General features: G+C 39.3%; 2 protein-coding genes across 6 annotated transcripts in view; one reads left to right on the top strand and one right to left on the bottom strand.

The window, feature by feature from the left end:
• Nucleotides 1–149: 149 nt before the first annotated feature.
• On the bottom strand, nt 150–10,054 carry LOC111329689 (uncharacterized). Of its 3 annotated transcripts, XM_088756998.1 has the most exons (4): nt 6,816–7,437; nt 6,029–6,158; nt 3,346–3,860; nt 150–2,957 (listed from the first exon to the last, which is right to left on the bottom strand). In XM_088756998.1, the coding sequence occupies exons 3-4, from the start codon at nt 3,817–3,819 to the stop codon at nt 1,638–1,640; spliced, it is 1,794 nt and encodes a 597-aa protein (XP_088613124.1). In that variant the 5' UTR covers nt 3,820–3,860; nt 6,029–6,158; nt 6,816–7,437; the 3' UTR covers nt 150–1,637. The 3 variants fall into 3 exon arrangements, with proteins under 3 accessions (XP_088613124.1, XP_022790189.2, XP_088613125.1); XM_022934454.2 differs by lacking the exons at nt 6,029–6,158; nt 6,816–7,437 and adding an exon at nt 8,808–10,054; XM_088756999.1 differs by lacking the exon at nt 6,029–6,158.
• A 104-nt stretch (nt 10,055–10,158) lies between these two features.
• LOC111329657 (LIM/homeobox protein Awh) overlaps nt 10,159–13,620 on the top strand; it is a 28,513-nt gene continuing 25,051 nt past the window's right edge. For 2 of the 3 annotated variants that reach the window (XM_022934413.2, XM_022934411.2), the window contains exon 1: nt 10,159–10,351. In XM_022934413.2, the coding sequence (XP_022790148.1) occupies nt 10,316–10,351 (36 nt within the window). In that variant the 5' untranslated portion in view covers nt 10,159–10,315. The remainder of the gene's footprint in view (nt 10,352–13,620) is intronic. The other variant, XM_022934412.2, reaches the window with a different exon arrangement.

Below are 13,620 nucleotides of genomic sequence, written 5' to 3'. Positions count from 1 at the left end.
GCTGCAAAAGGCCTATTGATCGACGAATTAGCCGTTGAATGTCGTCATGCCTCCATCTGATTTTGTGATGTTTTGGTGTGTTTCAGTCTGCATTATCATGGACTCCCACTGTTTGTTATTATAGACTCGGAAATGAATATTTAAGTGTATTGGAGGTTTTACTGACAACTTTATTAGGTGGCAAATCCTACTTTAAGCTGATTACATTCATACAAAACAAAGAAAATCTAAATATAATGGATTCGTTAAGAGCTCGCATCAACATCAACTGATCTCATTAGATTATTTTAGGTAACTAAGTTATCCACATAATAACACAATTGAATTCCAGGATATATAGCTCCAAGAAAAGCGATACTCAAAAGCAGGACATTTCTCCTGACTGAAAATTGAAATTCTTCTCAGATCTAAAGTTAGCTTCTCGCTACAATTAAACAACTACATGTTAAAGTAATGCACATCAAAATAGCTTTTCGGTTTTCCTAAAAAGTTAAATAGAGACCAGTCATTATTTGTCACGGAGTGAGGGGGGGGGGGGAAGGGAGGTCGAATCAAATGGATTTTCGGGGGAACGGACGGAGATTCATTCGTCACCTACAGGGGGGTATAGGAAATTGACTGCTAAAGAGAAGGAAACATAAGAATATTACAGAACATCATGGGGGATCAGGTAAGACAATTTTATCGGGTCACCGGCAGCCAAAATCCTCTGAACCCACCTCCCCTTCCAACCCTGAGTAATAAATAATGGCAGGTACCTGACTGTGGGATAATTTGCTTTTATCAACTGAGTTGATATCGTAAGTTGGCCACTGTAAGGGTTTCTTAAGCTGTCGTTTTGAGCGTCTGGCGAAGGTTTAAGGCTTAAAACGTCAACCTCGTTCCCAGGGTCTTTCATCTTCTCGCCTCCTGGAGCGAGAGAGGGACGGGAAGATGAGAGATATCAGGTATAGAAACTCTTCACGGTGACCAATTTGTATTATCAACTCAGTTGATAAAAACCAAACTATCTTGCGTTATTTTCACCGACGCATTTCTACAGTTTCTATAGGAGCTTATACGTTTTGTAATATCTGTAGTATGATCAACTCATGGCAATCTAATTACCACTCTTATTACTTCCATTTTAAAATCACTAGTGATAATTGTAATCTGATTGGCTCAGTCTCACTTGTGACTTTCATTCACGAAACGCACCATTATTTCGCTCTTAATCGGATCGTTTTCCCATCCAATGAGGAAACTTTTGCTAAAATTCAACAATAATTACTTGTTGAAAAAACAAACAAACGAACAAATTCCAGGAAAATAAAAATCCAACTTTTCAACTTCCTATAAATCAGCTTACAACTGGATCAACAAAACATTTGTACAGACTAAGAAATCCTGTATCTGAGTGATGAAATTTTGCCCTATCAAAATGGATGTAATAAAGCCAGGTAATTGAACTTCTTGTCGTGAGATTTTGAGTTAAAATCACACTAACAAGTCTTGTGTTTTCAAATTAGACGAGTGCTGTACAATCCACTCAGTCCGATCACCACAATAAGGCTGTCTGGATAATTCGTTCTTCAGCAGTCTTTAAAAAAGGAAAAATTCCACAAGAAAAGTGTGCGCTCCATTTTAGTAATATACTCTCACACCGAGGTTTCTTTGAACATGAGAGGTTGGAGTTCACGAGGCTCATCAGTTTCTTGATTCCTCATTGAGGAATCATTTGGTTGGGTTTGATGATCAGGTGAATCACTTAAAAGAGACTGGCTTTCCGCTGTAGTTTGATAGTTCACTTTCAACGAGTCATCAAGTGGCAGCTGGCTAGGGGTGCGCTGAGATGTTACACTGGAAGGAGACTCATGCACATCAACGACAATTTCGGTCAGAGTCTCACTCAGAGCAGATGGTTGGCTGTGAACAGAGGACCCTCCAGAGGAAGACTGGATTTCTGCCGAAGTTTCATCGATTATCGGCATTCTTTGGTCACTCGCAGAATGAGGTTGCTGTCCACTATAATCAGTGACAAGCTGAAGAAGTTGATTAAAAGCGTCGTTTACTGGAGGTGACTGGCTGGGAGAGTGATCGGTAAACGGACCACCGAGTACAGGTTGGGTTTGCCTGTTATTCGAAGACCTCCATGACAGCCACGAGATAACATAAGCAAGAGCGGCCAACAGAACAGTCTGGAGTAGTTTATCGGCGGTTTCTCTTTCATTAAACGATTGTCCGGCAAAAATTACCACCAATGTCAGAAATATGACAGCCAGCCAACTACGCACCCACTTTTTCCGTAAATATCCTTGCATATTAACATCAAATAACGATTCCTTAAGGTTTACGTAGTTGTAGACTACATAAGTGAATGAGGCAAAAGTAAAACATATTGCCAGTGCAACAGTCAAGCCCCAAATCGGGTTAAGCATTACGCCGACGAGCACCCAACAGAAGTAGAAACAGGTATAAATAGCACTTAAAGGGGCAAATAGTTTAATGTACCACATATAGCTTCTGTATTTCGGGCCTGGATTAGAGCTCCTACAATTAACCCAGATGTACTTCGCTGTGTATGGGAGGGGGGTTATAAGGCACAAAACGAGAACAGAAAGATGTAAGATACATGTATCTACGTAGAAAGTTGGGTCGTCTCTTAAAATATAATAAATTATGAAAGATGAAAGTATCATCCAGTTAACTGAACCAAGTATTCCCACGAAAATACTTAAACATACCATAGCCTCATATCCAGAACTATTTTTTATTTTCAAAAGAGTCGCATATCCTATTGTCATCTGCCAGAATGGTTCATACGCAGTGAAGGTGAAGAGAAAAGAAACCCACATTATTATTCTGATGTAGAAACTGCGTCCAGTAGCTTCCATATCTATACCATGGCCCTCGATAACACACTCCGCATTGTTCAGCCGTGGATCCCTTATCTTTGGTGAAATGGCCAGATCTTGAAGCTGAAATGAGCACCAACAAAGATGAATCAAATGTAATGGCAACTTTAGTAACCTCAGCAACTTAGCCGCTTGCCTGTAACCTAGAAAGTATCATGAAAGTTTCACGTATTTTCCATCTCTTGGCGATCAGTTTCAACGGAAGAGAGCTTCAATTATAACAGGTATTCATGACCCTTCTATGGGTTATATTTGCAATGTAATCATTTAGTAAAATTTGAAAACTTGTCCTAATGGAGAGAAGTATGATTTGCGATTTCCCCTGTCTTACAGAGCATGGCCTCTGATAAAGGCTTAAGGGCTATTCTCAGACGATTACGAATACTCATACCAGCTCGGTTTAAGCAGTTTCAGATCAGGTTTTCCTCGAAATGAGAATAAACTTACATACCGAAGCAAGGACACCTTCAATCATATCTTTTATTGTCTTCCTTCTTTCATCCTCTGTTTTCGACACATTGCAACAGAAATTTGGAATGTTTAAGTTCAATTCTTTTGTCCGATGACTGACAAGGATTGATCCAAGTGACACAATTTCCAGGAAGAGAGTTGGAACAGCAACGTACAGACAAGATAAGCTCCAAGTGTACCGTGCAACGGGTTCATCTGTTTTGTTGGGACCATGTAAACTCACAAACATACGAACAGAACGGGGCCTTTTGGCTGGATACAAGGCAGACTCAATGTTAAAACTGTTCTCTGACTTTGTTAGGCTGTCATAGAGCTGGTCATATGTATGAATGCAGGTGAGTGAATTGGTGGAGTTGTCGCAAGTTTCACTGAATTCTGCTTCAACGCTGCGTTGATTGAAGATCAGCACCACTTGAATAAGAGAAGCTACAACAGCCTTGATCGCCGATTTCATAATATCACTGTGGCCTGTCTGGAGTTGTCGTTCTATATTTTCTATGACAAAATAAAGAAATATATTCGGTCAAACTATTCTTAGATATTAAAAGTTTGGCTGGAGAAATTTGCCCACAGACTTTCTAAGCACAGTGGTTTAAGAGTTTTTTGTTTTGCATCTCCGTGATACCTAAATAGCGCTAGGAGTGCTTTTCTGTCATCTGACTGATTGATTGATTGATTGATTGATTGACTGATTGATTGATTGACTGAGCTACTGACTGATTGTCTGACCTGGTTATGGATCGAGTGTCCGAATGCACATTCACTGTGTTATTATTATTTCGCTCCTGCAACCGCGAGTCTTATTCCCTCCTGGCCACAGATATAAAGCTGATATTATTGCTGTAGGTAGCTGTTAGCACGCTAAAAAGTTAATCAAAGTTATAATCAAAGTATTTGAATCCCTTTTAAAAGATATTCAGTGCATTCTTAAATTGTCCAATTCGGTGACCCGCAATTATCACGACAAAAGTTTCATGTAAATACCATGCATTTATGAAAATTTTGACTTTACTTTAGTCCGTTAAGTCTTACATAATATAATTTAATTTTAAATTGACACACAAAAAGATTAGTTTTCGCACTCAGAAAAAGTCTGTAGACATCGCAGCGAACATTATTGCGGAAGTAAAACTCAAACCTGAAATGAGCAAGTATGTCCTATTTCAAAGCTCACGAGAGGCGTTAAGCCTGATCCCTACGAAAGTTCAATTTTTGTTTCTACATTTGCAAAAGTCATATGATAAAAGTCATGCGGTTCTTGATCCAATTCTTTGGGAAAAATTTCGACAAGAGAACAGAGACACTATTACTTTGTATTCTACAAATGTACCAAATATGTCTATCCTCCCTTACAGACCTTCCTTACTGGTGGCTCATGATCTTATAGTCTCGAACTGCATTCACATGGTGTAGCCGATTTCTTCTTTTCAGACCGTATTCTTTGATGCAACTCTTCAGCGTAGCTTTGTTCAACCGAACGCTTTTTTTTAAAATTGTCTTTAAGTTTAAGTATTTCATCATAGTAAATCCTCTCTTTAAGTAACGCACATCTCCTCCCTATATATGTGCAATGTAGTTTTTTTGTAGCATCTCTTTTTGTCTCTATGCTGTTTGTATTTTTTATTGTACTGTTTTTAATAAATAAAACCTCCCTACGTGATTCTCTATCCGCCATTTTGTGTATTAGAGGTTGGTAAGGACTAATGCTTAAGAGGACATCCATGCAAAAATAAAACAAAAATGAAACTTTTTTGGCAAGGGTGGAAAATTCAAATTGTCTCAATTTTTGTATACAAGTAGCCCCTAATAAGACAAGAAACGCTGTGTAGCTTTTTCTCTCAAACATGTTTTTATTTTCGAGAAAAGTGAAATTTTCACTTTCACCATGTGGAATCGACAGATCGGGTCATAACAGGTCTTAAATTGATCACTTTCGCTCGCTTCACGTTTCACAGATATTGTGTTTAGGGAAATCTAACCAACCAAATCTAACCAAAATACAAGTTGTCTAAGATGCCACTGTAAGAGGGTCTCCATGGCTCCATGGGGGGGGGGGGAGGAGGAAGGGGGGTTCACGTTGACAGTTCGCTGTTAAAAATGAGCCCTTTTGACGGTTGATGGTTAAATCTTAAGTCAATTGATGGTTGACGGTGAATTTTTTGGAATTTCGTTTATAAATTGAACTAAAAGCGCGAATTTGGCTGTAATTTATCATAATGACGCGTTTGTAAAGAACTGTTAATTCATAACACCTTTTATTAATAAATGACTGACGTTTTATGGCACCGGAAGAGTTTCCACACCGGAATTCAGTTCTGTCGCTAATCAGTTTTACTCGCGCCTGACTCGCGACTAGAAGTTAGAGGACTGAAGTAAATGTATTTTTGTGGTATATCAAAAATTTTATTTATAAACCACAGGACTTGATCCCAATTAAGGCAATCGTTTAGTTCTTGATTAAGGATATCTGAGACATTTGACGGCTAACATTGGCTTGATTATTTGACGGTTGACGGTAAAAATATTGCGTTTTTGACGGTTGACGGCTAACTGAATATTTTGGCCATTTGACGGTCGACGGTTAACCCCACTGAGACCCTCCTGCAATCTAGCTCAGTCCCCCGAAGAGTGGGGCACTCACGTAAAAAATGAAAGTAGCGTACCTGAACGAAGTCCCTGAGTGCTGCTGTTATAACAGTTTTTTAGCACGACATTGGTGTTTTACTAATTTCCGAGCCATGAATTCGCCAGCTTTGTTTGTTTGTAAGGCCACTTTGTGAAGACTGATACACCCTTTTAAATAGGATTTCAGGTATGTGAAAAAAAAAAAAAAAAAGACAAACGTACTGGTAACGGGAAATGAAGAACAAGGAACGGGGAACGGGGAACGGGGAACGGGGAACGGGGAACGGAGAACGGGGAACGAGGAACGGGGAACGGGGAACGAGGAAGGGGAACGGGGAATGGGGAACGGAGAATGAGGAACGGAGAACGAGGAACGGGGAACGGAGGAGAACGGGGAACGGGGAACGGCGAACGGGGAACGGGTGTACAGCGGTAATCCACTTGAGAATTCAAAATGGCGGAGTAAACGATGTTTACAAACACTGATTTTATCGCTAGGTCACCGCTTGCAGCGAAATTAGACGACCCACTTTTATTTAACTATTGCCCAAGCGAAGCCACGAAGCCTAGTATTGCGAAGCGAGAATTTGAAGTCAACGTTTCTGCAATGGCTGCCACCATTTGTTCTCACGTCTCTCTTTGTTTTTCCTTCCTGAAATCTGCATCTTTTGGCAGAGTTTGGGTATGTTGGTTGTTTGCATTGCCCAACAGCATTTTTTTGCAGATAAGTAGCAAGGAGGTAATATCTTAGATTAACAGAAATGAGCTAGGAAACGTAATAACCAGCCTAGTTATTAAAATTACTACATGCAGATATCTACTTACCTTACCGCAAAATAACATCGGGACCATATCTTTGTATCGACCCATAAACTTCCATGTAAACAATACAGAAATCAAACATTGACAGAACTTTTAATAACATCTAATTTAACAGGAAAACATGAATTAAGTCTTGAAGAATGTAGGTGTATGAATTCACATTCATGCTAATGCCTACAATAATATTTACACTGCATTTATCATATTCAAGAGAAAGTGATTCCCATAATGGACGTGAAAGTCATTCAGCTGTTTGCTTTACAACATTATTGATATTGAGATAGAATAAATATATGAAAATCATATATTTTGAACTGCGGTATTTGATACGTATGATGGACGATCCTCGCAGTAGATAGCGCTATTTGAGCAATAGCGAAATTCAGACCTGAAAAAAATCAGGCCTGTACGGGACTCGAACCACTGACCTCTGCGATACTAGTGCAGCGCTCTAACCAATTGAGCTAACAAGCCAACTGAGAGCAGGCCGTTAAGTTGATTCGTAATGAACCCGTGAAAGTGATAAATGAGATAGAATAAATATATGAAAATCATATATTTTTTCAGGTCTGAATTTCGCTATTGCTCAAATAGCGCTATCTACTGCGAGGATCGTCCATCATACGTATTATTGATATTGCTAGGTTGTAACGGTGAAGACATTGGAGGTAAACTTCAGTACCTTGCAGTACAATTGCTCTATGAATATAAGAAAAAATGTCGCGAGCTTGTAGTTCTGAGTTGATTGTTCAAATGTTGTGCATGAATTGTAAGATACTCACCTCTCCGAGGATTTGATTTCTATGCAACCTGCGATGTGTGCCAGACAAAAACTAAATTTATGAGGCACTTAACATTTCAAAGTAAAATCCTTCAATAAAACCTACACTTACCATCCATGCTTTTTGCTCCGAGGATCGCGTTCGAGGGTGCTTAAAGCTAGTTGCCAGACCCTTTTAGTTCCCTTTACTCCGCCATTCTGAATTCTCAGGCGGGTTACCGCTGTACACCCGTTCCCCATTCGCCGTTCCCCGTTCGCCGTTCCCCGTTCCCCGTCCCCGCTCCTCGTTCCCCGTTGCCCGTTGCCCGTTGCCCGTTGCCCGTTGCCCGTTGCCCGTTGCCCGTTGCCCGTTGCCCGTTGCCCGTTGCCCGTTGCCCGTTGCCCGTTGCCCGTTGCCCGTTGCCCGTTGCCCGTTGCCCGTTGCCCGTTGCCCGTTGCCCGTTGCCCGTTGCCCGTTGCCCGTTGCCCGTTGCCCGTTGCCCGTTGCCCGTTGCCCGTTGCCCGTTGCCCGTTGCCCGTTGCCCGTTCCCAGTTTTAGTAACATCCATTTTTTTTGCACATGTGATAAAATCAGGCAGCGAACATCACAAAAGTGCATAACAGCGCCGGCAACGTATGCACGTAAGATTCAACCATATGAGTAAATGTATCAAACGCATATCCTCCCTTTTAACTTGTTAGCAGCAACAAGCCAACAACGCACCAAAATATTGTTTCAGCCTCGTTAAGTTTAACTTAGACCAGGTGCCAATATCCAAGCGGCCACATTTATTCTTCACCGAACTACTTTCTATTTCAGTTCCGCTTTCGTACATTTTATCTCCGAATTCAATAAACCTTAAACACGAAATGAGTTCTTATGTGTTCGATCGAATCATAGTTAGTAGACTATGATTGAATTCGATTAATAGCTGATTCGATTAATAGCCGTTCAAATGGCTACGCTGAGAACAACAAGACCTTCCTGATCGCGCCCGTATTTCATTTAGACATGCGAGGAGATGTCACTGGTAAACGCACAAATGTTGAATCAGCTTTTACGCGTGAAAAACCTCTGATATAAATAACAAACGGAAAGTACCTTGAAGTAGAATACATATGTTCATTGCTAGTTAGAGAGCCGGAAATGAGAAGCACAGATCGCATTAGATGTTTCTGAATTAATGTTGCTCCATAGTTTTAAGAAAGAAACGATAATTATCATAATTACATACCTCTTTCTGACGTGTAAAGCGGCTTTAAGTTAGTTTTGGGTAACTGACAGTCACAACAACGGCTGCTAAGAAGACTAGGTAACTGACATAAAAATTGTTAATCTGAACCACGATTTGAAGCTCTTTTCGTTACGCGACTTGGAGATAGAAACAGAGATTGCAAATAGGTCCAAGGATGCCAAATCTGTGCGAAGCTTCAAAATATACACACTGGAATGAAACTGAACGGAAGGAACCCGCTCCCACTCTTTTTGTGTGATGACTCACTCGTTCGGCCGCTTGCCTTTGTGTTGTTTCCGGAGTGGTCGCCGGGTTACCAGACAGCTCGTGCAAGAACCTGTTCAAGCTTGTAAACTTCCTGTTATGAACAATCGAGCGTTTGCACTCTTCATCAGTTAGGTATCGCTTAATCAGCAGTAACCAGTACGCTCGTTATCTTTCCTGTCTTTCGTTCGAACTGTTGCGTAAGCTCCTTCAGAATTAAATAGAGTGGGAAAGAAAGTGCACAGATCACATAATTTGATCGCGAATAAGTGTCACCCCATATTTCAACGAAGGAACAAAAGTTATATTTAGATACCTCTCTCTCTGACGTGTTAGGCTTTTACTGAAGTTTGGGCAACCGTTGGAAGTATCGTTCTTCTATACCAAACTTTTGAGGTACAATTTCAGAAACGACTGCGAGGGTTTCATCAGGGTTTCAAACGTTAGAAAAGCTGGGGCGGATCCAGGGGTGATTCGGGTGGTTCGGTCGCACCCCCTAAATTTTCCTCAAAGTGCTAGAAATCATGTTTCCTAAGACCTAATTTTCAAAATGGAAATATTCATGAATTTTTCATATGTTGTCGGCAAGTTTGTTGCTGTTATTCAAATTAGGAAATAGTTCACTAGAGTGTGATGCTTTATCAAACTCATGGGTTTGATATCGTATGAAACTCATGGGTTTGAAACTCATTCTAGTGTTCACCGGGGTTTCAAACTGCATGCACGTGACGAAATTGGCGTGTCTTGGTTGGATGATGACCTTTTGAATTATTAATGAGTTTGAGAAGCTCTTATCTTTACGTGACTAACTGTTGAATGACAAACTTGGGTACAAATATCTTAAAACTTGGTAAAACTTGATACAAATATCTTTCAGCCTTCTGCACTCATTAAAATCACAGTTAACGGCCATAATTTTCGCTGAGAAAACACTGAGCACTCGCTCGCCAAAATTACGCCTGCTCTGCAGGCTACGATTTCTTTGAATAGGATTGATAGGGGTCCTACTTGCCTGAGCCATTTGGTGTCGCCCCTCGACCCATGCTTCTTGTCGACACAAATATTATGTGGAGACTGGGTGCAATAACAATAGATGTCCGCCATATTGGTTGTGTGAGCGGAAGTTCTCTTCATTCTGCGGTGGTTGGTGTGACGCACTTGAGTTGATAGATCACATACATACTGCATTTTGATCCATGTGAAGCCTAAGAGTTGCATTGCGACGATCTTAGACGGAAGTTTTCATGGTGGGCCGACATCGAGAACAGGCGGTGATGCTGGTAAGTCGAAGTTTTTGTTTGATCACTAATTGGATGGTACAGCTGTTAGTTCAAGATGGCAGCTTACCTTTGTAAAGTAATCTGCCGTAGGTTCTTCGTTATAGACATACACACCACCGCATTTGTATTTGGAGATTTTGTGAATGCGTTTATGAAACTCAAGTCGGGTTCAAATGTCATATAATGTAATGTAACACAATCAGTTGCACCGTTCTGAATGCTTTGATTTAAGTCAATGTATTTGACATCGCTCGAGATCACCGCTCAATCCTTTGGCTTTGGTTTAATAAACTGTTTTCTCAAAGTTTGAAACGTAACTTTTCGCAAAGTGTTTGCGAGGTTTACGTTAAATGCCGAACGGTATATTTAAATCTTCAAGAATTTGTTTAATAATCGATATTACATCATGAAGTTCTAGAATGCATGTATATGACTGTTAGTTTATTTACGGATGACCATTATATAGAGATTATTAATATCTTTAAGGAGAATTCGGTCACGTACGGACGATAGAGATATTGAAATCTTTCTTAGAGTGTTAACAAAGAGCGAGATTTCTATTTTCAAAAATTTCTTTGTGTTTGATTTATAGCTCTCACATGGCCGTTTTAAGCTCCTTTTCTCTTTTCGTAATTGTATGTGTCTGACAATGAAATCGTTGATATGTATGATTTTATTTCCAATAGCGATTAAGATCTTTTGTTTAATTAACTTGTAATTTTATGAATTTTTAGATCATTTGCATAAAACATTCACTTGCTTAAAATTGAAAAATGCCTGACATTACTTCAATTCAATGGAATTGACATAAAGTGAGATTGGTTATGAAACATAGACTAAGTCACAAAACGAATGTAACAATCCAATCCAACAGAATGGTCGAATTTTAAACTCTTGATCTGTGAAGTCAACTTGTTGTTGAGAAGGGAAGATGCTTTTTCAATATCCACGCAATTTTTTACTAGAATTTTTTTCAACACTTAAAAGTAGTGAGCATGCTCGCATACATTTTGTACACTAGTTGGTAAAAATTATTTTGTTTTGGCCCAGCAAAGAGGCAGATAAGTCTTAGCAATTACCTTATCTCAGGTTGTCGCAACATTGGCTCCACCACCCTTGACTGTTTTGCCCCCAAGATCTCCTTAGTAATTCTCCTTACTGTCTGCCATACAGTTCTTATGATGTCAGTTTGGAGAGTTTGGTATTGAATCAACTGATAATCCCCTAACTGATATTTTTTCTTTGTACTCATAACTTATCTGCTTGATGTTGTATTGCTATTGTAAGGAGAAATCCTGTTTTGGTCACTCGTGAGAGTGAAGAGGGTTTATAACAAATAGTTCAGGCCATAAAAGTTAGGCAAGATAATTCTGCATAATAAGCAGGGAATAGTCCCATCTTCAATGCCCAACAAACACCTCTGGGCTGAGAAGGTTCTGGGCTGAACTAGAAATCACGAGCTTGTGGGGCTAGCAATGTGTGATCACTCAAACTGGCTATGATTCTATAGCACTATAAACAAACTAAGGTTCTTGTGGTCTTCTCACTGGATACCACACATAAAAAGTAAAGCATCTTTGAGATGGAAAATGTGTTCCGGTGAGCTTGGTGGTTGGTACTGATAGTGATAGTCTTCCCTTGGGAATCAAGGATAAGGTTTGCGCAATTCTCAATTCTCAATTTCTCTGGGATTTGGATATTTTCCATAAAAAAATCTTAGCTTTGGGGATCTTGTCTAACAATTTGTATCTTTTGATGAGAAAGAAGCATTTAAGCCTTTGGTTTAAAGCTTTACATAAGTTTGTATTTTTGTCAGAGCAAGTGGTTCTCCTGACCTTAGGGCTTTTGCTTTTGGGGCTTGTTGACTACAATTTCTGCTTGAAGTATCCTGGGAAGTGGGCCCTTGTGTGGAGTAATTAGTGTAGAAACAGTCCTTGATATGGGCAGACAGAGATTTGATCTATGACTTGATAACATTGTACGAATTCTCAGTTTTGCAAACTGGGAATTTTATTACAAGTACCTTGTCTAGTTCTTATGTAAATTTTCTTGGGGAAGAAAAATTAATTCTTTTCAAAAACAGATATAAGTGGACAGCATGTCTGGTAACCCAAGGATTTAGCTGATCAAATGATTACTTTTTTCTTACTTCACATTGTCCATTGGTAGGCTGTTATTTTAAGCCTTGTACCTTAGGAAAGTCCTGGTTTTGTAACCATTTTTTTCCCCTCTGTTGTTTAATTATGACGTGGCAGAGTTCAATACTGTTACTTTGAACTTTGGCCAAAATAGACAAAAAGCATTATTTCTAGAAGCTTCTATTTGAAATATTTGTAGTCGTAGGGCTCCTTAAAATATTGCCTTGAATTATGAAATGTTCCAACATAAATAATTCAGAAACAAAACCTACATGTTCATTTGTAAGCATGTGGAATTATTACATAGCATTCATGGAGGTTCCCTCCAATTGACAGTGGTGTGCCTGAGTTTGTATTGAAGATGAGATTTTATACATGTAGCTCTCATTGTTTGGAAGAAATGCCTCTCTTGCCTTCAAGTAATAACAATCTGACATTGTAGAATCTTGTCAAGCTACCACTAAATTATAGACCACTTTCATAGAAGACAGGCATAATTCCTCTGATTTACATCTTCAGTATGTGAATCAGCCTTTTTGGCTTGGGCCCAGTTGTTCGAAAACCAATTAGCACAAACTTAGGGTTAAATTTTAATCTGGGTTTCTTTATTCCCTTGTCTAAAAACTTTTCAGGATAATTTACTCTATCTTTTTTAGAGCATCCAATCATCAAACAGACAAAAAGAATTATACTGAATTTTCTTTTATTAGCTTTCATATATGAAACAAGATTCTACACTAACTGTGGGTTATTATAACCCCGCTTTGAACCATGCGGCCCAGGACAACGTTTCAAGGGCAAGGAGGCAAATTTGCCTACACACACAAAAAATTTAAATCATGGTAACTAATTTGGGAAGAGGTCTGTGCACTGTGTGAAATATTTGTACATGGAAAACCATTCTACTATAAATTTTACATAATTTTACATAATTCCTTTTTTACTGGACATTGAGCAATTCTTAGTAGTATAGATGTCGTCATTTATACTACTATCATTTGATGGAGTTACTAGCCTAAAAATTGCTAATATCACCAGTACAGAAGAGGTCTGTTTGCTGTCTGAAATATACAGGGCTGGGGGAATTATGCACTATTTTATGAGAAATTATGCACCATTTTTTCTGTGATT

The sequence above is a fragment of the Stylophora pistillata genome, chromosome 4 (genome assembly GCF_964205215.1).
Source record: "Stylophora pistillata chromosome 4, jaStyPist1.2, whole genome shotgun sequence".
Classification (NCBI taxonomy): Eukaryota; Metazoa; Cnidaria; class Anthozoa; order Scleractinia; family Pocilloporidae; genus Stylophora; species Stylophora pistillata.
The sequence above is the reverse complement of the archived record's forward strand: the minus strand, read 5'-3'. Positions and strand labels throughout refer to the sequence as shown.

What these genes read in the sequence shown, in the direction of transcription:
- LOC111329689 (XM_022934454.2), bottom strand. Translation starts at nt 3,819, where the DNA reads ATGAAATCGGCGATCAAGGCTGTTGTAGCTTCTCTTATTCAAGTGGTG. An exon ending in TTGAAGGTGTCCTTGCTTCG is followed by an intron (nt 2,958 to 3,345) that starts GTATGTAAGTTT and finishes TGCTCATTTCAG; the next exon opens with CTTCAAGATCTGGCCATTTC.